Source organism: Fukomys damarensis, unplaced genomic scaffold, assembly GCF_012274545.1.
Source record: "Fukomys damarensis isolate Sample0158 unplaced genomic scaffold, DMR_v1.0_HiC HiC_scaffold_12, whole genome shotgun sequence".
Taxonomy (NCBI): domain Eukaryota; kingdom Metazoa; phylum Chordata; class Mammalia; order Rodentia; family Bathyergidae; genus Fukomys; species Fukomys damarensis.
The window spans coordinates 15432375-15457667 of NW_022900924.1; the positions used below are offsets into that span (position 1 = coordinate 15432375).

At 53.3% G+C, this 25293-nt stretch overlaps 1 protein-coding gene across 5 annotated transcripts in view; it reads right to left on the bottom strand.

The window, feature by feature from the left end:
* Rph3a (rabphilin 3A) overlaps nucleotides 1-25293 on the bottom strand; it is a 212053-nt gene that overhangs the window by 13715 nt on the left and 173045 nt on the right. For all 5 annotated transcript variants that reach the window (XM_010604502.3, XM_010604504.3, XM_010604501.3 and 2 more), the window contains 8 exons: nucleotides 11643-11772; nucleotides 10081-10167; nucleotides 8084-8249; nucleotides 6622-6660; nucleotides 6371-6523; nucleotides 2333-2419; nucleotides 1896-1958; nucleotides 1022-1228 (listed from right to left, as the gene is read on the bottom strand). In XM_010604502.3, coding sequence (XP_010602804.1) covers nucleotides 1022-1228; nucleotides 1896-1958; nucleotides 2333-2419; nucleotides 6371-6523; nucleotides 6622-6660; nucleotides 8084-8249; nucleotides 10081-10167; nucleotides 11643-11772 — 932 coding nt within the window. The remainder of the gene's footprint in view (nucleotides 1-1021; nucleotides 1229-1895; nucleotides 1959-2332; nucleotides 2420-6370; nucleotides 6524-6621; nucleotides 6661-8083; nucleotides 8250-10080; nucleotides 10168-11642; nucleotides 11773-25293) is intronic.

Here is a 25293-nt window from a genome sequence, read left to right on the forward strand (position 1 = left end):
TTTTTTTTTTTTTTTTTTTTTTGAGACAGGATCTGTCCATGTAGCCCAGGCTGGCCTTGAACTCACAGCCATTCTCCTGCCTCAGCCTCCTGGGTGTTTTGTATTACAGGGGTGCACCACCACTCCTGGCTCAAATTTTTAAAATATAAAACAAAAAAGGACCAGGGACATAGCTCTGTGCAGAGGCCTTGGGTCCAAGCCCAGTACTATAAAATAAAAAAGGGTGACGGTGTGCAGTCCACAGAGCGCCTTCCCTCCAGACAGCATCTCCTTCCCAGTACGCAATGAGCCAAGGCCGGACCACTGTGCCAGCCTCTGCCCCACTTCTGTGGCTCCAGTGTCCCCGCCTGAGCTGGACCCTGGACCACATGCTGCATCCCACAATTGCAAACCCCGCCTCCCAGCTGGTCTCCCAGAAGTACGTAGTAGATGCTCAATAAATCACTGAAGGGACAGCCGCAAGCGACTTAAAATCCTGGCTAAGCGTTATTCTTAGAGGACACCCGCTAAAGCCCTTGGGCAGTGTTTGTCTGTAAAAAGATGTGCCCAGGAGTGTGGCCACTGGGCACATGGGGGTTCTGCCTTACAAGGAACTGCAGGGGGGAATGCAGTCAGTGCCGCCTCACTGAAATCTTTAAGATGATTAAAATGAGCCAGGTGTGGTGGTGGTGGTGGTGCACATCTGTAATCCCAGCGCTCTGGGAGGCTGAGGCAGGAGGATTGCAAATTTGAGCCCAACTAAGTTGAGCGATTTGGAGAGACCTGGTCTCAATCTAAAAAAAGAGCTGGGGATGTAGCTCTGTGCAAAGGCCCTGGGTTCAATCCCCAGTGCTGCAACAAGGCAAACAAAAATGACCAAAATGGCAACTTTGATGTTCAGTATATTTTGCTACAATAAAAAGATACCGTCTCATCCCCATCCTGTACAAAGCCCATGCTGCCCTGTGGACCCGAGTTCACGTTTGTGGCTTCAGTATGCCGACCGCTCTTGCACACTGTGGCCACCCCGCCCTGCACCTACTTGCTTCGTCGGAATCGTAGCTGTTGGCCTCGTCCTCCTCCTCCTCCGCGGGTGGTTGGCGGCTGGAGGTGGCCGGCGGGGGGGCGGCAGATGCTTGGGAATAGGGTCCTGGCGGTGGGGCCGCTCGCTCTTCCCTGGCCCCTGCTGTCCTCTCCTCCCGGGGTGAGGCAGTGGCCCCCGGGTATCCAGGGTCACCTGTAGCCACCTCTGTAGGGACAGAGGAGAGGACAAGGAAGAGGCGCTGAATCCCAGGAGCAACTGGGAAAGCTTTCACGTCAGTTCCCGGGCCCATCCAGAATTAGCGGCCTGCAGTGGGGCCTGGGGGTCCATGACTGATGGTCGAGCGGACCCAGATGTGGCCTCCACAGGGCGGTCAGCAGAGTGGACTTGAGCCAGACAGCCTGAGTTTGAAACTCAGTTGTGTGACCTCAGGAAAGTTCTGGAATGTCTCTGAGCCTCAGTTTCCTCATCAGTATAATGGGGCTCGTGATGCCCGTACCGCCATAGTTGCAGGGTTATTTTAAATGACCTGAGATCTGCAGCCGGAGTCATCACCATGACGACCAATGCGGGCGGTGCCCCTCAGGGACGGTCGTACACGTTCCCTGCTCAACGCCGAGGTCCTTCGCGGGTTAGAATGTGAATCCTCCCCACTCCCCGGGAGGCTGGGCTTCACGTCTTTCCCACATTACAGATAGGGAAACTGAGGCTCCGAGACAGTCAGCGACTAGTCCCAGGCAGGGACAGAGCCGGCCCCAGGGGCTCTTGGCCACCTCGGGTTGGCATTTCCTATCTAACGTCAGCGTGCTGGATTTGGAACCCAGGCGCCCCTGCTGTCCCTGGAAAGCCCGGAAGGGACAAAGCACACACTCGCCTGCTCTCTGGTCTGCAAAGCGTCCTGCAGGGCCAGGAACTGCTCTGCCGCCCCCTGCTGGCCCTGCCGGGGAGAGAGAAAGCGAAGTGGGCCACGGGGAGGGCGCTGGTGCCCCCCACCCCCCTCACAGGGGTGAACGTGGCTAAGGGAGACATGGGAAGGTCACCTGAGCCACAGCAGTGGTCCCGCTGGGGGCCGGGGGTCAGAAAGGCCCGGCTTGCACCCCACACCATGGGCCCTTCCCGCACCTCCAGGTCCTCTGAGGACAGGAGGCAGAGGAGCCCCACAGGATGGTCCCTCTCCATTTACCCCTCCCCACCGGCCCAGCATCTCAGAAGGGCTCAGCGGCACCTGCCCCTGTGCTGAGGTCCAGCAGCTCTTCCAGGTGAAAGGCGGACGGCAGGGACTGGGGACATGCGGGCGGGTGGTGCAGGTACCTGGTGGCCCTGGCTGGGGAGGGGCTGGGCTGGGCCCGGAGGCCGGGCTGGGGCGGGAGGCCTGCACTGAGTTGGTGCGTCTCAAACCTGCAAGGCGAAGACAGCGAACAGCAGTCGTGATTCACGCCCCACACATGAGCATGCACATGTGAGTGTGAACACACACACGCCCACTCCCCTGTTCTGGGCCTTGGTTACCCAGGCTGGTGTCAAACTTGAGACCCTCCTGCCTCTGCCTCCAGGGTAGCTGGGATTACAGGCCTGCACCATCGCCCCTGTCTCCTGTCTTTTCAGTACTCAGGCTCTGCAGGCAAATCCCAGCCATAGCTTGCTTGCAAAAAATCACAGGCTCTGTGATTCTCCTTCCTTCGGGGACTTTTCACCAGTGATCTATTTACTCCGGGCCTGTTTCCTCGCCTGTCCAATGGGTTTAACAGCACCTGCCCAGAGGGCCAAGGAGAAGACACAGCTGTACAATGCAGGCCGCACGCCCGTCCCTTGCACTCGACACACCTCAGACGCGATACGATTTTATTATGGGCCGACACCACCTGGTCGTCTGCATGGGGCCTGGGCTCTGGGTCCCGGCCTTCTCCTCTGTAAGCTGTGCGGCCTCTCTGAACCTTGGCAGCCTCTTTGGGGTGATGGCTGTGCCTGCCTCCTGCAGCAGAGTTAGCATTCGGCCAGCGCTTACCCGTGCCTGGAGTCTGTGCCAGAGGCTCATGCAGTCTCCGCCTAAGAACCCAGAGCGGGGCCCTCAGAGCAAATGACAGCTGGAGCCCATCGGCAACAGAGGAGGCTCTTGGGAGGGGTGAGCTGCCCATGACAGAGGGCAGGGAGCAGCAGGTGGACACAGCCTCTCACGGGGTTTCACACTGTGAGGGCAGACGCCGTGACTCCAGGAAGAAGCCCCGAGCAAAGGGGTTTCACTGGGAATTTTCCCCGCTGACCAACTCTCAGCCCCTCAGCGGGAGCTGCAGCACAGCAGTGAGACTCTGCATGTGAACTGCCCGGGGTTCAAACACCGGCCGGGGCACAGCTTCCGTGTAACCTTGGGACGCCCCACCCCATACCTACTAAGGGAGGACGATGATAATAGTAACTGCCTTGAAAGAACCGTGAGTGGGAGTAACAAGATAATACGTGCAAAGGCCTAATCCGCGCCTGGGCAGAGTAGGTGCTCCGACGTGTGAGTTACTATTACTATTCATTCACGGGCAGGGGTGTAGCTCAGCGGCATATGTGAGGCCATGGGTTCTATCCCCAGTACAACCAAAAAAGAAAAGCTCTCTGTGTTGGGCATGTAGGACATGCCTATAAGGCCAGCACTTGGGAGGCTGAGGCAGGAGGATCACTGTGAGTTCGAGGCCAGCCTGAGCTACATAATGAGATCCTGTCTTTAAAAAAATCCAAAGGCAAAACAAATAAAGAGAAACAGCCATTCAAGTCTGCAACCCTTTGAGAACCTATTACCAACTGGAATCTTACAATAGGCTGGAAAAGAGGAGGGAGAGCGAAGACTGTAGTTTGTGCTCAATAAATGCTTAGAAACACAATGAATTCATGGAGAAACCCCTGGCCGGTATTAGATCAGGGAGGGAGATTCAGGCTTCCAGTGCTCTGGACAGTGGAAAGCACTACCTCAGGGCCAGGTCTCACCGCTCTGGGGACTTAGAAGAAGGAACAGAGGACAGATGGAGGCAGACAACAGATGGTTCACAGAGAAGGCGAACACTTTCATGACCCTTGAGGGGCAGGAGACCCGAGTCTGGCTCAGGAAAGTCCTGAGCGTCTTTTCCCTCAGGAGGCAAAATAATGTAGAAATTAAAGACAGGATTTGATATATAAAAATGAACTCAAAGTGGATGAAAAGCCCAAACAAAACAGCAAAACTATAAAGGTCTCAGAAGAAAACATAAAAGGAAGTCATCGTGGCAATGATTGCTTAGATATGACACTAAAAATACGGGAAGCAAAAGAAAAGAGATAAATTGGACTTCATCAGAATCAAGGGCTTCTGTGCACCAACTGCCGCTACTATCGAAGACGGAAAGCAACTCACAGAGAGGGTGAGGTATCATGAATTACACAGCTGCCAAGGCATGGATATCCAGAGTGCGGAAAGAACCCATGTAACTCAGCAACAAAGAACAACCCAGCTTAAAAAAATTGGTCCGCGAGTCAAGTATACGTTTCTGTAAAGAAGACAGGCAAAGGGCCAGTAGGCACGTGGCAAGATGTTCAGCACCACTAGTCTTTAGGACAAGGCACCCAAGTCCACAGGAACACAATGAGACCACTTCACACCCGCGGGAATGGTGTTATTCAAAAACAAGACAAAAGGCAAACAAATAAAAGCGAGAAAACAACAAGTGTTGGTAAGGTTGCAAAGAGATTGGAAACCTTGTGCATTGTCAGCAGGAGTGGGACAGTGGTGCAGACGCTATGGAAAATAGCGTGGTGGTCAACAAACCACACATGGAGATGCCATCTGCTGTAGGTATGCACTCGACACACTTGAAAGGATATCTGTGCATCATGTCCACACATGTGCACCATTCATCACAGCCAGGAGGTGGGAAGAACCAAATGCCCACGAGCTGACGAATGGCTAGGTAACATGGCATATCCACATGGTGGAATATTACATAGCCCTAAAGAGGGAGGGCATTTGGACACAGGTTACAACGTGGATAGAAGCTTAAAGATATTGGGCCGAGTGAAATAAGCCAGACACAGACGAATATTATAGGATTCCACTTAAATGTGGCATCTAGAGTAGTCAAATTCACAGAGCTAGAAAGTAGAGTAGTGGTTACTGGGAGGGAGGAAAGGGAGCGGGAAATGGGTTATTATTGTTCCACAGATACACATTTCTGTGTTGAATGACGACAAGCTTTCAGGCGTGGACTGTGGGGTGGGAGTCACGCAACAGTGAGAGTGCACTGAGGGCCACTGAGTTGTATACATAAAATGATCAAAATAGTATGATATAAATTAATGGAGAACGCAAGCATGAAAGCTGAAACTATAAAACTCCAAGAGGAAAACATAAAGGGAAACTTCAGTTGAAAGTTCAGAAAAATAAAAAAGCATTGCTAATAAAAACTTTACATCTAAGAGAGAAAAGCAAACAGAAAAGTAAAGGTTTTGGGGTTTAATTCTCATTTTAGCCAAATATCAGCTCGGGGACCGAGGGCAAGCGGTGGCTCCCCCTCCTAAGCCTCAGTTTCTCCATTTGCAAAATGGGAATAACGTGTCTCAGGCCTGGCTTTGGGGTTGTGGCAAGGATTCAGGGAGGTGATAAAAGTTAAGAGTTCAGGACAGGGTCTGGTGCCCAGGAAGCCCTCAGTAAGTGTTCTGTGCCACTGCAGACCTAGAAATTCATGTCTTCCTGTCTGTCTGAACCATGGGTTCACTGAGGGGTCTGGGTGGCAGATGGCACGCGCCCCCCTGGGAACTGAGGTGCTCAGTAAGGAACCACAACTTAGGGAAAAAAACCAGGACTTCACGCGAGGGCCACAGCGCTCAGCTAATGTGACTTAGACCCAACTCAGCCCTTCCCTGGCAAAGCCACAAAGCTGCTCAGGAAGGGGTCATGGAACATGGATTTCCCCACGGAGCAGACATTCCCTTCGAAGGCCGCAGACCGAGGACTCTGGCCAGGGCCTCTAATCCCAGCCCCAGTGAGCCACCGGTCGGTGGCCACGCTGAGCCGCCAGTCTCCTCGGACAGTTGAGAGCCCTCGCCAAGGGAAGGAGGATCCTTGGAATGAGGCATCCTTACCTTGCTCAAAGCCAAGCAACATTCTCCCCAACTTCTGGGGGAAGTGAGGCAAAAGTACACGTTTTCCTTTTAAGGGCAAGAAAAGAACATAACCAAAATTTCATGAATCTCGTCTTTCCCCTATCACAGACCAGAGCCAGTGTCTGGAACAACCGGATGCTCCATTCACTCCCAGCGAGTACATAATGAACACCTTCCTCTCTCAGCTCCTTCGGGTTCTTCGAGTGCCCACCTGGACTCGCCACATCTCACCTGCTGGGCTCCGGCTGGCGTCTCCTGCGCCCCCACCATGGCCGTGGTCCCAGCTCTCGGAGTCCCGGGTGGCGGAGCTCATTCGCGCCTCGGAGGCTCTGCGCACGGGAGGCCCGTGGCTTCCTCGGCCTGGGGCGGAGGCCGGGTCGGGGCCTGCAGAGGGCAGCGGGGATTGAACAGAGAAAGGGCGGTGGAGGAGTGGGGCGGGAGGGCTCCCGTCCAAAGCTGGAGGCAGAGCCAGCAGAACCCACCTGGCTTCTGAGCTGGGCCCCTCCTGTCCTCAGTGTCACCTGCAGAGAGAGGAGGGGGATGATGGTGTATGGACAGCATTTACTTCCGAGGCCCACCGAGGGGCTCCTCTACCTCTCCTAAAAACATTCCAAAGAGTAAGCCCCCTCCCAACCTTCCTCTAATCTACCCCATGCTTAGTTTTACTTTATTTCCTTTGCATGCACAAGCACCGCTGAGCACACACAGACTTCAAAAAAAGAGTAGCTCTGGTGTAGTCTTTGCAGCCAAGAGGGAGTAACGCTTGCCCAGGAAGGAGGGTTCTCTAGAGGCGGAAAGTGGGCGCTACTCTGGATGCCACTTCTGCGGACAATTTGGCCGTTCTGCAAGGAGTGGAGATTGCCGGTGCCTCACCAGGGAGAAAGCATTTGTTGAATGCCTTCTGGGTGCACCCATTGTGCCAGGCACCTTGAAAGATCGCCGTATGAGAGACACAGCTGGGTACTCAGTTTTGTTTCTGTTTCTTCAGCACTGAGGATTAAACACTGAGCTACATCATTGGCCCTTTAAACTTTTTTTTTGGTACTGGGGATTGAACTCAGGACCCTGCACTTGTCAGGCAGACACAGCATCACTGAGATAAATCTCTGTCTAATTGTTTTTTTTAAATTTTGATACAGCTGCTCACTAAGTTACAAGGTTTCCCAGGCTGGGCTTGAACTTGTAATCCTCCTGCCTCAGCCTCCCAGAGTGCTGGGATTACAGGTGTGTGCCACCATGCCCAGCTGGTGCTGCAGTTTTTGAGAGCTTCAACTATAACCTTGCTTTCAGAATTACAGTCTGTGCTCAACTCCAGAGTCGCCACTGAGACCAGATCTGATTGCTTACTGTTAATTGAAATTACTGCAAGAGCTTTATCTGGTCAGTCCAAGAGGTCTAATCCAATCAAACCAAGTTTTTTTTCAACTGCTGTTTTGCCTCTCTTAATTATCATTTTAAAAATTAATAATAACACTTGTACAATAGTGATATCAATAGAGTGATAATTTTTCCTTTACTCTATTTATTTCAGTTCATTTTTCACTTTTAATTAGTCCAATTTCAGACTTGCACATAGCTGACAGAAAAAACATTGCAGGCCAGGAAGGCTTTCTCAGCAAGTCCCAATTCCCTTAGGCTCCAGGGTGCATTTGAGGGGAGGTAGGTTGTCTCAATTTGTATTTTAATTTCTCCTTTTGTACTTCTAAGCATTCTACCAGGGAGGACAGGAGATTTCTTGGCAGCCTGACTTTGCTGGAGAGTTTCCTGCGCTACCTTCCTGGTAAAGGTTTATGGTCAGCATGAAGGGGACAGAGCAGTCCTAGACCCCAGTCCACTAACTGTCCACTAACTGTAGAAACAGGCATGTGTCGGGCATCCTCCTGGTAGACCAGTTGGCTGGGATCTGTCCTTGGTGCTGAAGAAGGAATTGGGTTAGGGTCCTACCTCTTGCTGGAGCCCTGGCAGTGTGCTTGGGCTCAGGGGCAGGCTGCTCCAGACCAGCAGGCTCGGTGATAGGCTGCTGGGGTTTGGTCTTCTTTATAGGCATGGGCTGTGGGAGGACCTGTTTGGGGAAGCCTTTGAAGAACCACGCTCCTGAACGCTTCCATACCTGAGGGGGGAGAGAGGCAGAGAAGACGCAGCAGTCAACCGTGACTGCTTTTGCCTTTGCGAGTCAGTTTTTAGGCCCGCTTCCTCCCTACAGCGGGAGGTCCTCCATCTTCTTGTTGTGGTGCTGGGGATTGAACCCACGACCGTCACACTGAGCTGCGTCCACATCCTTCTTCCTTTTTAACTTTGAAACCAAGTCTCACTGAGTTGCTCCAGCTGGGCTCAGACTCACCCTCCTCCTGCCTCAGCCTCCTGAGAGCGTAGGGTCACAGGTGTGTGTGCCACCCTGTCCCCAGCTCGGTCTTCCATCTCCTCAGGTGACGCTACAGTAGCTGTGGTAACGGGGCAGCTTCCCTAACCCGTGGCCTTTGTGCCAGTAGCACATTGAGGCAGTGCATCAGTGAACATCTTCTGTGGTCTGTGAGGTCCATTCTGCACCACTCCCCACCTGGCTTGGTGCCCAGGAAGCTGAGCGGCGCAGGCTGCAGGAAGTGGGCTCCCTTGACCTCTGCCTTTAGGGCTCTGTGGTCAAGGAGGGCTCTCAGAGGACTTCACCAGCCAGGAGACTGGAGTCATGGAATCTGCATCCTTGGCCCCCTCCTTGCTAGCTGGACAGTGACAGCATCACGCTAGGCGGCAATGACTTCCCAGGCTGGGGACGGCTCCCTCCCATCTCAGAGTGGTAACAGCTGCTACCAACTCCATCCACTGTGACATCCCTTCACCCTGCCCTACCTTTGGAAACAGCTTAGATTTTATCGGACTCCCCCTGATTTCCCTGTTGGAGTGAGTCCTGCCTGGCCCTTCACTGATACCCAGAAGGTTGTGTTCATCAAAACCATCTCAAAGGCAGGAAGCGGCCAGGTGTGGTGGGGCACACCTGTAATCCCAATACTTGGGAGGCTGAGGCAGGAGAGCTGCTGCAAGTTCAAGGCCAGTTTGGGCTGCAGAGTGAGTTCAGGGGCAGCCTGAATTACATAGTGAGGCCCTGTCTCAAAAAACAAAAAATACCTCAAAACATTAAAAGCACAAAGTGGTAGCAGGGGGTGAGTGATGAAAAACATCAGAAAATGGGGTCAAATGAGTAACAAAAAGCAAGTCTAGGGAAAGGAAGGGTCCCGTGGGAGAACGGTCCAGAGACACAGTAAAGAGAAAAAGCAGGGAAAACGTGTGGAAAAGGAGGGAGGCTGGGACGACGAGGAAGAGCGAAGAGAAGGAAGCGAGGATGGGGAAAGAAGCACCTTACTTGAAGGAGGGAGTGTGAGGAAAGGAAAGATAGGATATGTGGGGTAGCAGGAAAGAGAAATAAAAGAGGTTCGGAGAGGAAGACACAGAAGGTGTGAAATGCGGATGAGGTGAGAGAGGAAGCCAAAGAGTGATGGATTAGGACAGAGGAGGGGAAAGAGACAAGGAAGGGAAGGTTGCAGACGCAGAACACGAAGAGGGAGACTCATCTAAACACTCAGAGGTCATTCTGCCAGTTCTCAGCCGAGCTAGTTGCTTTCCTTCCCTAAGATTCAAGGCCTGCTGCGGGGCTGGGGGTGTAGCACACACCTGGGATCACACCTGCAATCCTAGTGCTCAGAGAGGCTGAGGCAGGAGGATCGCCATGAGTTTGAGGCCAGTTTGGGCCACATAGCGAATTCAAGGCCAGCCTAGCCTACATAGTGAGACCCTGTCTCAAACAAAATGAAATGAACCGAAAAGAAACAAATCAAAATAGACACAAGTCCCCACCCAAAACCCCACTCTTCAAAGGCTACCCTACTTTCCTGGTCCCAGGGAGCAAGGAGGGCTGGAAAGGGAGGGAGACGTGGGCCCAGGCCACTCACCTCCCTCTGCTCGATGCAGATTTTGCAGAGCCACACAGGGTGCAGGCGGTTGTTGGATGTCTCCACCCCACACTTGGTGCAGACATTCTGGGGACAGAGCACAGCCCAAGGCAGACTCAGAGGAGATGTGAGGGGCTGGGAGCTCTGGAGGGGTGGCAGTGGAGCCCCAGGATCTCTTGGTGGATGGGTAGAACTAGAACTCCCCTTCCTCCCTCACCCTTTCAGCTGTGAGCAATACAGTTCTGGTTAGAATACAGTTCCAATCTAGTTCTTATTTGCAACAACAGCTCGAGTCCTTCATAAGCAGGGATGAAGGGATTCTCTAAGAGTCCCTGCAGGGTCCGAGTTTTCAGCAACCACACCGAGGAGGGCATCAACATCATTTTAAGAGGAAATACCATGCATCCATTTTGTTTACTCATTCACTTTTTCTTTCTTTCCCCAAAGGATCTAAGACAGTCTTGACCATGATGAGAAGCCCAACTCTGCCTGGAGAAGTAAGTTATCTGGGTCCAAAGCTATTTCTGTGGGGCGGAACAGTATATTTGAGGCTGAGTGTCCTGGCTGTCAGGACAAACAGGAAAACATACTAGGCCACAGATTCCCACTGTCCTGTTGGCTGCAGCAGATATGATTTTCAGACAAGATACACTCTAAGATTTCTTTCTAAATACCAAATGGAATAGGACATGCCGAGAGGCTGTCCCCAGCGGGGTTGCTCACCGGCATTCCCTTTCCGGGAATCGGGCACGCCCAGAGACAGTGGTACCTCTGCCCCAGCACTGCAAAGTACAGGTAGTTTAGAGGGAACGGGGAGGCGGCTGCTGAGAGCTCAGAGACTCCCCTCCGAGCATGAATGCTCTCAAAGCCCAAGGGTTTGAACTTGGCTGGAGAGAGGCTTTCTGAGTCTCTTGTCCCATTCCCTACAGAAGACAATGCCAAAAGCATGTAAAATGCCCCCCCCAAAGTAATGAGAGGTAGGGCTCTAGAAGGAGACCCATTAATGAGATCTATTAAAATCTTAGCCAAATGAGCTCATGGCTGGATGTGCTGAGAGGCAGGGCCAGTTGGAAGAGATGAGTCCCAGGGGCTGTCCCTTTCAAGGTCTATCTCCTTCCCTGGTCCTTTCTTCTTTCTGCTTCCTGGCTGCTGGGATGAACAGTTTTCTTCTGCAGACTCCTCTACCATGCATTTCTGCCTTGGGGCCAGTTGACCACGGACTGAACCCCTTGGAAACCGTGAGCCAAGAAGACCTCTCCCAATTTAAGTTGTGGGTATTGGGAGCTGGGGCCAGTGATAGGAAGGTGACCAATACACTTGGTAGCCACAGCTAGGACACTCGCAGGCGCCACCAGCCCAAGCTCCAAGTTCATCCCTGTCAGAGGTCAGTTCTAAGGGAACATAAGAATCAAGTGACTCCTAGGAAGGAACCAGGATCAGGGAGACAGTTGGGCATGGGAACATGCAGGGAGGACCCACGTCCCGCCAACAACCCGTCAGATCCCCCAGGTGTGCAGACCCCCAAAGCAGCGGCGGGAACGGAGGCCCGAGGGCAGTGGTACCTTCTTGCAGTCTTCACAGACGACACAGGCAGAGCCCAGCATCCCCAGCTGCTCCCCACACAGGATGCAGTGGTTCACCCCGTCCCCAGCCACGTTCCTCCTCATGTTCTCCAGGCGATCCACCAGGCGCCTGGAGGGAGACAGGGCAGTAAGGGCCTCGCAGGGCCAGGCCCCGTCACCATGTCCCCCAGGGTCACAGTGAGGGTCTTAACCTCTGAGCTGTACGCCCTGTAACCTCCGATGGTGGCTGCAGGCCCTTCCCCCAGAGGGGCCCCGGGAGCTTCAAATCCTGACGCACATTCAGGGCACCAAAGCCCTGCTCAGCATCCACGCCCCTCACAGTCCTTCCAGTCTAGTGGCTGCAGACTAAGAATCCCGTCCCGACCTTCTCACTGAGTGACCCCGCAGGGAGCTGCCCTCGTGCTCCACATCTGATATCTGAGGGACTACGCGATGTCTGTACCTGGCTGTGCTCATACACAGCACGGAAAGCTGGTGCTTTCGGGCCAAGTCCCCTCCACAGCTGCTCCCCGAGCTCAGGAGAGAGCACTGCCACCCACTAACTGTCCAAGCCAGAGACTTGGTCATTCAGGGACCCCACCCAATCACCAAGTTCCACTGTGTCCACCTCCCGACCCCTCCTCTGGCCAGCGTCACCATCTTTCTTCCAGACAGCTGTAGTAACGCCCTTTCACGTCCTTCGGCAACCTGTGCCCAACCCCCAGCCATGGTGACATTTTGTGTCGCCCTCACCCCTAAAAGGATCTGCTGCTGGCCATTTCACGGGGCTTTGGTGGTCCTCCGTGCTGCAACCCTAATCCCCTTCTCCCTCCTGGGCCTGCACCAATGGTCTGCAGAGGCTCCCCAAGCAGTGCCCAGACTGCATCAGCAACACCTGGGAACTTGGTAGAAATGTGACTTCTCGGGCCCAGAAATGCCAGGTGGGGCCCAGCGATGTGCGCTGTCACACGCCCTCAGGTGACCCTGGTGCCCGCTTGGCACCGCTCCAGGGACCTGGTCACTCTCCCACTGCAGTTCTCCTCTCTGCCTCAGGACCTTTGCTCATTCGGTTCCTTGGACCTGGAATGCCCCCTCCACACAGATATCTGTGTGTGACCTTTTCCCGATTTGTTGCACATGTATGAGTGCGTGCGCACACACGCACACACACACTTTTACACTTTCCCTGCCTCTGTTCTCATCCTTGAGATTCCACCTCTCACTTCACCTCCTCCTAGAAACCTTCCCTGACCATCTATTTTATTTACACTAAAAACATACTGGGGACTCCGCACAGTGCTGATCACATTTGTAAGCAACCAGGAGACGAAATCATAAAATAATTCACGGATTCTGACATCATCTCCAGCTTTCCTCTAGATTATGGTGTTCCTTTAGCCGAGGGATCTTATCTGTCCCGTCCCTTATGTGCTCAGAGCCAGCTCAGTGCAGAGCAGGTACATGATAGTTGCTTTGTTTTTGTTTTGAGACAGGGTCTTGCAACGTAGTCCAGGTTGGGCTCGGACTTGGGGTCCTCCTGCCTCAGCCTCCCAGAGTGCGGGGATCACGGGTGTGTGCCACTGTACCTGGGTCACACAATGACAGCCACTCACTCCCACACTGGTTCCCAGGGAAAGCTGAACGGGGTACCAGGCGATGCCAAATAACCGCTTGTCTGTACAGAGGTCCCTACACATGTGGCCTGGTCTGCAGCGCCTGGTCACCCACCCCTAGGAGGTGGGCACTGCCATGGTGCCCCTTTGCAGGCGAGGAAGGTGAGGCACAGGGAAGCTGAATGACAGAGTCCAAACTGGAACAGAAGTCTCGTGTGTGCTGCACCGGAGCTTGTCACACTAACCTGCACACGGATGACGCGGGACCTTGTCAGAAAGCAGGTTCTGAAACACCGGGTCGGGGTGAGGGAGCTGGGGGCCACATTTCCAGAAGGCTCCCGGGATGCCACAGGTGCCGCTGGCCCAGGGTCTCTGGGTGACGAGGTGATGTGGCTGTGTAGCCCTCGCAGCCGTAGGCATCCTGCTCCGGGCTCAGCGTTTTGCTATTGTTTTCTTTTGCAACACTTCCTGCCACTCTGAAGTCACTTCCTTGACCTTCTCTTCAATGACAATTTATTGCCCCATCGCAGACCCAACTGGCGGACCCTGGTGGAGCCCCACTCTGCACGCGCCCCTCTGCAGTCCGGGTCCCTCGGAGGACACTGTGTGTGTGTGAGAACCGATGCGGGAGCACTTGGGTGTCACGGCCTCTGAGGGCCTGGGCAGTGCCGGCCGCACCCCCACAGCGACGCTTCGCGGGCTCCCTGCCTCCTCCTCTGCCGGGACCCAGATCAGACTACAGGGAGGAGGTGGGGTGCGGGGCTGACGGCTCCCCTCATCTCCCCACCCACCAGGCTCTTCCCCGAAAATGATTCCCGTAGGAGCCGGGGGGAGACGGCGGCCGGGAGCAAACCCACGGTCTGTGGCCACGGAATCCCAGCAGCACCGGGGCAGCTGCTCACTGAACACTGAGTGACAAGCACGCAGCTATGCAGCCGATTTTCTTAATGAACCCTCCTAGCTGCACTAGAAGCCAAGGACTACGGGCCATCCCCGTCTCGAGGTACTCTGACTCCACTCCCGTGCCCAAGAGGAACACAGCCAGCAGAAACCGCACAGTGGGTTTTGCATTCTGATCGGTTGCTGGGCCAGCAGAGTGTGGCGCGGTCCTCTCGCCATGTTGAGTGCCCCACGTGGGGTCCTTGGAAACAACTGAGGCTCTACAGCGTGCTGTGCTGGGTGCCAGGTCAAGGGTGTTCCACATATTTTCAAATAAGAATGTTTTCCACGGAGAGCACCCATTTATTAAGAGGCAACGCAAACACAGAGTTAAGTGATTTCCTAAGTCACACGGTTAAGAAGGAGTGAAAACCAAGATGCAGACCCAGGACGTCCGGCTCTTGGGTTTGTGTCCTCAGTGCTACACTCTGCCACGTGCCAAGTGGAGCCGAGGGGGCCCTGGAGCAGCTCAATCTCTACCCTGGCCGGTTCTCCTGCCTTTCCCACCCCAAGGGGCCCTCGGTCACCAGCTTGAACCGAGTCACACGCACATCCCGCTGGTTCTGTTCCCCCAGTGGGGACAAGAACTTAACTGCTGCTGGGCATGGTGGCCACACCTGTAATTCCAGCATTCAAGGAGGCTGAGCTGGGGGAACTGCAAGTCCAAGCCCAGCCCAGGCAACTTAGCAAGACCCTGTCTTGACAGAAAAAGAAAAAAGGGGCTGAGAACGTAGCTCCGAGTGAAGGCCCTGGGTTCAATCCCCAGTAGAAAAATAAATAAAGGGCCGGGGACTTAGCTCAGGGGTGCCACTGTCTGTCTAGCAAGCACAAGGTCCAGAGTTCGATGTAAGGTACCAAAAAAGAAAAAGAAATAAAAAGAGAAAGAAAGAGTAAAGGAAGGAAGTATAGGAAAAGAAAAGGAAGAAACCCAACAGCTTCTTTCATCATATTTCTCTAAAGAACTCTTAAAATTAAGCCAAGAAATCCAATTTTTCAGATTGGGGGTTTCTTTTTCCTCATGTGGAAAACAGAGGGTTTTGGGTTGCATCAGTAGTTGTCACACTGTGCTTCTTGGCACCGCTGGGCTCCAAAGGGCTGGCCCAGTTCCCTCCACTGTGTGGCATGGTGGGAGACCCTGAGGGGCCCCCGCATCCCACTTCACCCAAGCACGGCTGCATTTATCTCTGTTTGTTTGGGCTGCTGATTAGATTCTCTCTGCAAAGTTGTTTCTGGAGTTTCAGAACTGCAAGATGCCAGAGGATTATAAAATACTCTGAGACAGCAAGGTGGACTTGGAGAGGAGGGTTTGGAAGTGCAGAAGACACTTCTCTCGCGCGGTCCTTTCTTCCCCACCACCTTCTTCGTCCACTGTCCTAGCCAGGGAATAGTTAGATTTTGTTCTTGTCTTGCTATCACTGCGGTCCCAAAGCACAGGGAGGGTAAGAGGCTTTCCTGGCTCACACAGCCAGGGCCGGAATCTAGTTTTCTGCTCTGGAAACCATGCTGGCTTTCCACGAAGGCCTTGTGACTTTGTTCCTCAGGTCCAGCTCTCTGAGGGGGCGCGGGAAGAGCGCGTGTCATAGGGGTAAGAGCAGCAGTGAGATTTGTTAGGGAAACAAGGGTCTCTGGCCTCTTCTTGGACAGTGAAGGTTAGAGATGTGTTCAGCACCTGCAAACCCACACTGCAGCCCCCCTTACCACACCCCCGATCCAAAAGGTGCCATTAACACCAGTGGACAGAAAGGCTCTCTCCAGCTTCCATCAAAAGCTGCAAACGGCACACGAGTCCAACAGTTCTAATTTGCCCAAAGAATTCGCTGGTGGCACTTGGGGCTGCAGCATTTACCCTGACATAACTTGCAGATCACCCCCCAACCTGACCCCCAAAGTTTGCCAGGAAATATCTTGTTTTTGTTATTTTAGCATTACTCTGCTGTATCAATGGTCTTTAGAAACAAAAGACGTCATTTTATTCATAGCCTTCTGTTTTTAGTAGTTGTTCTGTTTACAAAATATAGTAATTTTCTACTGCTGGAAATTAAACGAATGCTGGCAGTGAGCTGTACTGCTTCTTTTTCTGAATGGGAAAGGGGATGAGGCCCTTATTCAGGCCTTTGTTATTTGGGAATTTGGTATGGACCCATGAAGAGGATCGGTGTGAGGTGCGCATGGGTCTCTCTCCCTTTTCTACCTAAGATCGGAAGTGATCAGGAAGTTTCTCTCAGCCTGTTTGTCTGGACATCCCTCTGTACCTTCAAAAGCTAGGGCTGAGACTTGGAAGGCCTCAACAGTCACAGATTTTAAACTCAGAAATAAAGCTTGGCAGGAAGCTAAATCAAAATTGTGTTACAAGAGATCACGGGCCACAAAGGGGCCTGTATCCTGGGATGAAACATTTCAGCTTTGTTACCCTAAAAAGAAATATTTGCTTGTATTAGCGTGGGCGGAAGAGCAGTCTACTTACACAGGAGACTGCTTGTCAATCACCCAGCATCAAAGGAAATATCAGTGTGACGCAGCCCCTCAGGGCTGGACCTGGTTATGCCCGGATGCTGTATTTAAGCACGCAGCCCTGCTACAAGGCCCTGCGCGGGAGTGTTCCTAAAATCTGTGGCACGTGTAGATCACCTTGGGGGAGAGCGCAGCATTCGCAGGATGATTTCACAGGATTGGGGCGAGGGCCAGCCCAGGAACCCGCATTTTAAAAGGGCTCCTTGTCTTGTTCTGCAGCTCAGGGGCTGTTGGCTACACTTGGAGAGTTACTGCAATAGGCACGTCACATAGGGAAATAGTCTGCTGCTTATGTTCTGGAGGGGAAAACCCAGATGCCAAGGAGGCAGGACTGCAAGGAGAGAGTGAGTTTGTGGGTGGAACATGTTCATCTGAAGACTCTGGTGAGTGCACATCAAAATGAAAATCAGAAAGGAAACGTCACAATGTTCACAGTGATGATCACCAAGCCGTGTGATTGTGAGTAACTTTCATATCCTCCTTTCATGCCTCCACCCCTCCCCACGTTAAGCATCCAGTTAGTTGGACCCCTCTTTACTTTCTTACAATGCACACGTTATCACCTTGTATTAAAGAAGGAAGTACATCTTTGAAGAGAGAGACAAAGGTTTGAATCCTTCCTCTCAGCGAATAAATGACCTTGAAAGACCTCTGGGCTCTGGGTCCCCTTTGCCCAGACTGTGCCGTGAGGGGTTTTAGGTGAGCGGCACCCCAAGCTTCCTCTGGGTAGTAGGGGTGGGTGGGTGCAGCCAGGGATTCTCAGATCCTGGGGCTGAGCATCAAGATCCCCCTACTGCTTTGAACCAGAGGCTCCCTCTGTGACCAGGAGGCCAGTCCCCCGCAGCAGCCTGGCTTTATTTGCTTGTTGGAGGTCTCCAGCCCATCCCCACAGCAGGTGCCTAATTAGCTGGACACTGTAAGTCGCTGTTGCTGCCTGGGCACGTCTTTGCATGTCCCACACCCCATTAACTTTACAACTTTTCACACCCTCGGCAGGCTGAGTGCTGATGATGCAGGGAAGCCAGCTAGGTGCCTCTCCTTCCCCAGATGTGTCCAGAGACACCAGAAAGAAACATGTGCCCTCCCTGGCCACCAACAGATGACCTCTGGAGGTGGTGGGAAGTGGTCTGGCTTGGCTTCCAAATAGATAGACAGGTGGCTCGTGCATTTGACACGTGGTGCACCCGTGTGTGCCAGGGAGGCGGGAGCCACTGGGGAGGGCCCCGTGGAGCTGGCATACAAGAGAGGGACTTGGCTGCCATCTAGTCACAGTGAGCCCTCTGGGACCAACACGGGCCATTATGAGGCAGTGCATTGGACGGACAGGGACATTCAGGACGGTCCTGGAGGAAAGGCAGGAACAAGTACAAAGGGCTAGAGAAACAGATCCCAGCACGGTGGCTGGGCTGGATGGCAGGTGAGGCTGGAGGGACATCTGGAGTCTCAGAGGGACAGGGAAGAGTGAGGACCCTAAAGAGGGGGAGATGGTGCGGGGACAGTTCCAGGAAGCATGAGCCAGGGCTGTGGGCTTTGCCTACACCTCTTCCCTTGCCTCCTGCAGCCTCTGGAAGCTGTCTGAATGCCGGGTTCACGGCCACCTCCTCCATCTTCAAAGCTAGCAGTGTGGCACGTCCCCAGCTGTCTGACTCTGACTCTCCCACCTCCCTCTTGTAAGGACCCTGTGACATCACTGCATCTGCCCGGAAAATCTGGCTTCATTTTACCATCTCCAGAGTCACATCTACCAGCTCCTTTTATGGGAGGTAGCACAGCATGGGTTCCAGCGACACAGTGTGGACATCTGGGAGCCGTTCGTCTGCACACCATGCCCACATTCTTGCCCTGTAGCCTGCAAGGGTCTGTTTCAGGCTGGCTCAGGTCCAAATCTGACTTCCGGCCCCTCTCCAGAGCCAGGTGTGGCCAATCCTTCCCCACCAGGCCGTGGAGGTCAGCCAAGCCGAGCTTCAGGTTCCGTGAGCTCCTGATCAGCACCTCATCCAGGCACGTATGCCCAGTCCCAAGTGAGTGTAAGTGCTTCCACACACCTTCAGACACACCTGCATGATGTACACCCGCACACACACGCGCGCCTGGATTCACAAACATCCATGCACCAAGCTGCGTACATTCACACCCATACACACACACACCTGTACACATATACACCTTTGCACACTCACAGATACCTGCACACACCTGGGCACATATCCTCAACACAAGCAGCACACGTATCTCCCGACACACGGGTCAAATCTAGAGCGGAGGCCGAAGGCAGGGCTCGGGTGCCACTCCAGGAGCGCCCCTGCCTGCCTCCCCACGTGGGCATTTGCCACTTCCTAGCGCTGCGACCCCAGTTTCTTCCAGCCTCACTTTCTTCATCTGTAAGTTAGGAGACACCAGCTCCTTACCTCCTAGGGTTGTTGCATAGATTAAAATAAAGTTGTGCTTCTAAAAAGAAACTGTGCTCCTGAAAAGCCTGGAACATGGTAACTACTCAGCAACAGTCTCTGCTCAACATTTCATGTGGAAATCGGTGGCTTTTATAATTCATGAAATCTGTCCCTCTAAAGCTGTTCAAGGATCTGCAGTGACAAGAAATATATACTACTCACATGCCTGTTTCTAAGCACACACAGGCATGGACATCTAGGGGCACACGACTGTGCACCTGAAAGTGTGCACACACAGATGCGAAACACGGGTCTGATCAGAACCTGGTGCAACAACACGCCTTCTCATGCACACCTGCGCAGCCCTCTACAGGGGCCCAGCCCCACGGCTTCCTTCTGCAGAGCAGGAGCAGAGCCAAGCCTAGCCGAGGAGACAGCTGCTTCTTGTTAAGCTCCTGGAAGAGCCCAGGCTGGAGCTGGGAGCACGAAGGCCGCTAACTGCTTTTGAGCCTCGGCATTCCTGTTGCTGCCATGTCTTGATGAGCCCCGGAGGGAAGGAGGAAACGGTCAGCCCTGCCCCGGGACGTGGGCTGGGCGTGGCGGGCCCAGCTTGCCCAGGTGAGACGGATTTATGTGCTGGTCCCCGCATCAGCAGGGAAATGCTAACACCCGGGGTCCCTCCGCCTGATGTAACAGCCAGGGCAGCTGCCTTTAGAAGCAGCGTTTGGCTCCAATTTCACAAGTGATATTTTAGATGCAGGGGAGTGGGAGGGTGCTAGGTTGCCTCTCTGTCGCTGTCTGTCTGTCTTTCTCTCTCTCTTTCACACACACACACACACACACACACCACCAATTCCAGAATCGTTCCTGGCTCTTCCCCCCAACCCTAACTGCCAAACGTGGGGATATAAGACCACTGAGATTATTAAACGCGGCACTTTCTGGGGTCAAAATGAGACCCCTGCTGTGAACAGGTTCCGGCGCAGGTCTCTCAGGACCCTGTCCCGAGGCCTTGCAGCTGGCATGCAGGGAACGTGCCCGTCAGGCTTTCATTCTCACTGTTGTCTACGACTCTCACCACCTGGGGAGCTGGGGCGCTGAGGAGGTGGACTCAACCTGACGGCTGACCAAGACACCCCGCAAACGACCGGCTGACTTCTCTCAGACCCGGTGCCCACGTCAGTGACATCCCCACCTGCACCCCTCGAAAGCAGTGGGAGAAAGAGGGAGTCCGATTCGAGAGCCAAGTGGAGTTCGGCCCCAGCAGGGCTGTGTGCCCCCGGACAAGCAGCTTGACCTCACCACGTGTCACTGCTCTCCGCTGTGAAGCAGAGACAAGAGTCTGTTTCCCGGCGAGGCTATTATGGAGGTAAAAGGAAATGCAGCTTATTTTGAAAGTTTCTACCATGATGCTTGGTGGCCAAAGTCTCTCCACGGAAGAGCAGAAATGTACCATGGAGGAACACGGGAATCCTGGGCTCCTGGTGTCGGTCCCATTGCTTATTAACTGTGCGATGCTAGGTAAGTTGTGTGACCTCTCTGTGCCTCGGTTTTCTAATCTGTAAAATGGGCACAATGAGAATATGGCGTACTGTGCAGGCTGGTGTGGGGCCCCAGTACCACGTACACAAAGCCGTGTGCCTGTGCATGGCACTCTGTAAGAGTGGCCTGCTGTGATTATCTTCCTACAATGCGATTCTCATCTCATTTCCTCCCTGAGACCACTAGCAAAAAGGCAAGGGATGGTGATCCTACATAGGGACGACTGTGCCCCCCACAGGACCCTGGGGCAGAGTCTGGAGACATTCAGGCAGTCTCAGCTGGTGAGGAATGACTATAGGTGGAGACCAGAAATGCTGCTAGGTATCCCACAAGGCAGGAGACCCCGTACAGCAGAGTCATCTGCCCCAAACACCGAGTGCTGAGGTCAGTCAACTCTGAGCTGCGGGGACTGGGGGATACCCAGCCAGACTTCCCATTTCCGAGTGAGGTCAGAGAAGCCTCAAGGTTAAAGTGACACCACGGCAGTGGGCTGGGGTCACAGTTCACTCAACACATGCTTCTTTACGCTGTCTCTCATGGCAGCTGTTGGGCTAATTAAGGAGCTCAGAAGACATTCATTCTCATCTTGTACGGTGGATATTGGAGAGCACCGGTCTAGTCCCTGGGGAAATTGAGACAGTGTTCAGTAGTTCTTAGCATGGGGGGATCCAGAGTCCCCCCCAGACCTGAAGAAATCCACAAATATTTCCTCTGGACGTGAGCATAAATACATCTTGGAAGCCCCCAGCCCCTGAAGTGCACCTACAGGATGGCTATAGCTCCAGACACCTGCCTGAGGGAGGTGGAGGTCACAAGTTTCCAGCATTATTACTTCCTTCTCTGTCTGTCCATACTTTGGAAAAATTCTGTGCCAGACAGACTGGCAATGCTGGAGCCCAGGTGGGAAGGTGACCGGAGTGCTACAGCTTCTATCAACAACAGGTCTCCCTGCGACGCTGGCTTCCTCCTCCATCACTGTGCCTGGACACCAAGGTTAATGACAAATCCTAATTACTTTTTGGGGCCCATCTGTTTAGGGAAGCTGACCTCTGATACATAGCATCCAGCTGTCAGTCCCTTTGCAGGCAGGGTCCGTGAGCTAATGCCTTTGAGAAGCTCCGGACAGAAACAGAATACAGACAATAAAATACATGCCTTTCCAACTCACCAAGGGCCCAGCCAGGTCAGGAGAAACCCCAGCAGCCATATTTGCCTTGGCCTACATCTGATTGGATGAGGGTCACACACCCAGGGGAGCAGGCCAATCAGAGTTCCTTCTTTGGGAATTTGGAATTAGGACTAAGAAGAGGCACAGAAATTGGGGAGGCACAGGCACAGTGCTGCTCACCTGTAATCCCAGCAAGTCTGAGGCTCACCCAACTCAGTGAGTCCTGTCTCAAAATAAAAAGTTTTGAGGATATAGCTCAGGGGTAGAGCACTTGGCTAGAATGCATGAGGCCCTGGGTTCAACCCTTAGCACCACAAAAGCAAAACAAAATAGAACTGGAGAGGGATAGCGTGGCTGTATTTTCTAAACTGTGGGATAAGAAGCAGACTTTTCACGAGGCTAGGTAATGTTCCTGTTGTTGGGTCCTCTGAGATATCTCTGAATCCTAATATTAAATTCTCTCCTTTCGCATAATGTGGTAATGTCTACAGAGGCAGCTGTCAGGAATGCTTCTCTCCCCAGCACATATATCATTCCTTCTTTAAGGAGGTAGGATCTTTTCTCTGCCCCTTGAAGAAGGTGGTGAAAAGATGTCCTGCCGGTTCCAGAAGTAGATATTAAGACACCCGGCAACTTCATTCTTTGCTTTTCTAGGCTTCAGCTGCCTTGTGAAGGAGCAGCGAGCAGCCTACTGAATGAGGAAAGGCTCACATAGAGAGAGGAGGGCCACACAGAGAGTCCCAGTGCACAGACGCAGCCCGGTCCAGCCACCAGCTGCATAAAGCTAAGGCAGCAACCATACTCGACATCCCATGGAGCAGAAAACCTGCCCAGCTGAGCCCCACCTGAATTCTTAACCAGTGAAATCATGAAAAAAATGTGATGTGTTTTGGGTAGTTTGTTACACAGCTGTGGATGACTGAGACAGCCTAGCTGGGTTTTGTTTCCTAATTCTTGCCAGCAATGTGTTCCACCTAACACAGAAAGTTAGTTATGGCCAGCACGAAGAATAAACCCTGAGATCTCACCTCAAGCTTAAAGAAGGAAAGTGGGGACATAATGAGGCCAGTTAATGGGTCCCTCTCCTGGCCATCATTTCTACCTCCCAGGACACTGAAGACAACAGGGACAGGTTGGAGGCCGAGGAGCAATGGCTTAGACTTCTCCTGGGCAGAAGCAGAGGCTCCAGGAAGGAGGCAGCTCCAGACTGCTATGTGGCACAGGCTCCTGCTTATCCCAGGCCCTCAGAGAGGCTGAATGTTGCAAAACTGCCTCAGGGAGGCCTGAGGACTGTTGTCGCTTGGAACTCAAGCCAGCTCTGGAAGCACTGGGAGACACCGGTGGGTTAACGTATATGAGCTGGGAGGAACACTGGGCCAGCACAAAGGAACCTTCAGATCCCATGGCGTCCCTTCCAAACCTGAGCTCTTCCAGATGTCAGGTTCTGTAGAGCAGCAGTCCCCAACCTTTTTAGCACCAGAGGCTGGTTTCATAGAAGACAGTTTTCCCATGGATGGGGGTTGGAAGTGGACGGTTTCGAGATGATTCGAAGGACAGTGCAACCTAGATCTCTCGCCTGCGCAGTTCACAGTAGGGTTTGCAGCCCTGTGAGACTCTAATGTCCCTGCGGATCTGCCAGGAGGTGGAACTTAAGTGTTAATGCAAGCAAAGAGAAGTGGCTGTCCACAGGCCAGGGACTGGGAACCCCTGCTGTAGGGTTTGGAAATTTGGGGATAGATCTTGAGGAAAGACCTCATAGTTACGAGCAAGTTTAAGAGTCAGCGGGCAGGGGTGTATACCTTGCTTCTCAGTGACCTTTGGCAAGTGACCTGGGCTCTCTAAGCCTGTTTCCTCCTCTGCAAAATGGAGATGGCAGTAGCACTGGTTTGACAGGGTTGAAAGGAGCCTTTCATGAATTAATTCAGAGAAAGTTTTGAAATACAGGGTTGGTTGGGCACATAGAAAGCCAAGTGGATCCCATTGTGATGACTACTTATCCTGCTCATTCACGGTGATTTGACGCCTCTCCCAGAAGGCTTTCGCTCAGATAGTAGGAAACTCAGCAGGACCGAACGGGAACAGGTACCTGCAAGGGGGATGTGACACACCTGCAGTTTTAGCAGTTAGAAGGAGCTCCCGTGCTCTGCAGACACAGCCAACAGCACTGTGCGGGGTCCCCATCAACACCCCAGATACTGTCAAGTCTGCCCAGGTGGGATCCTGAGACTCACACAGACTCATCTGATGAGCAGAGAAACTGAGATCCTAAAGTCTCGTTAACCAAGAGCCTCCGGTGCTGCAGTGGGAGCCCCAGCCGGCAACCCTCCTGCCAAGCTCACTCCCTGTCTGATGTCGCACCTGGCTTTCACCTGACTCCACTCTGATCCCCTCGCCGGGAGGTGTGGGTAGAACAGGAACGCAGCAGGCCAGAGCTCAGAGCTGCAAATAGAAATGGGTTTGCCTCGGGCCACACTAGCAGCGAGAACTCTTCCGGGACCAGACTGCCCTCTCCGCCCAGGAGCCAGGCACAGAAAACGCTCCATCTCAGCAGAGTACAGCATGTCAGCTCAGATTTGGCTCCGCTTCACTGGAAGCCTGGCAAACTTCCTTCAGGGGAAGCCAGGGCCCGAGAGAACTCCAGGGCCCGCCAAACCAGAGTCTCGGGCACGGTTGTAGACCGGGAGCATCGGCCAGTGTCAACAGCCTGTTCTTTTCTTTAAAAGTCACCGTTAGTCACCATCGCTCATGAAACACGAGAGAGGCAGCACAGTAATCTTCTGTACAGAAGATTTCAAATGTACCAAGAGGCATCGCGTCACACAGAGAACACGTAGCAGAGCTGGGGTTTGAACTTGGTCTGACTTTGGAACCGTAGCTCTTCCGCAGGACACTGTGCTGCCACACCGAGTTGGTGGGAGAATGTGTCAGCCACGGAGGACAGGCAGGGACCCTGTCAACCCCACTCTAGAGTGTCCAAGCTGGGATCCACCCCGTCCACAGGAATCCTCTTAACTTTATCTTCAGCGGTGTCTCTGGGGCCATATCTGCCTGACCTGGTCTGACAGCCCTGGCTGTGGCTGATTGGACCAGGGATGACACCAGACAGAAACCAGCCAATCAGAGTACTTTCCCAGGACCTGGGATCCCGGACAGGATTCTACACTCTCCAGCCCCTTGGACACAAGCGATGCAGGAAGAGACTGGACAGCAGCATCACTGGCCGCCGTCACTCGTTCATGTAACTGCTATTGTGCTGTGCACCCACTCTGCACCAGGCTCTGACAGCAGTGAACAGAATGGGCAAAAATCCCCACCTTCAAGAGTTTTGCATACGAGAGTGGCACGCGAATAGTCAAGCTAATGGAAAGGGTACAAAATATGACAGGGGGTGAGTACAGTGCAGGAAGAGGGCTGAGAGCGGTACAGTGCTTGCTTCCAGCTTCTACATTATCATCCGTATCCTTCCCTCCCTCAGGATGAGGCAGCTG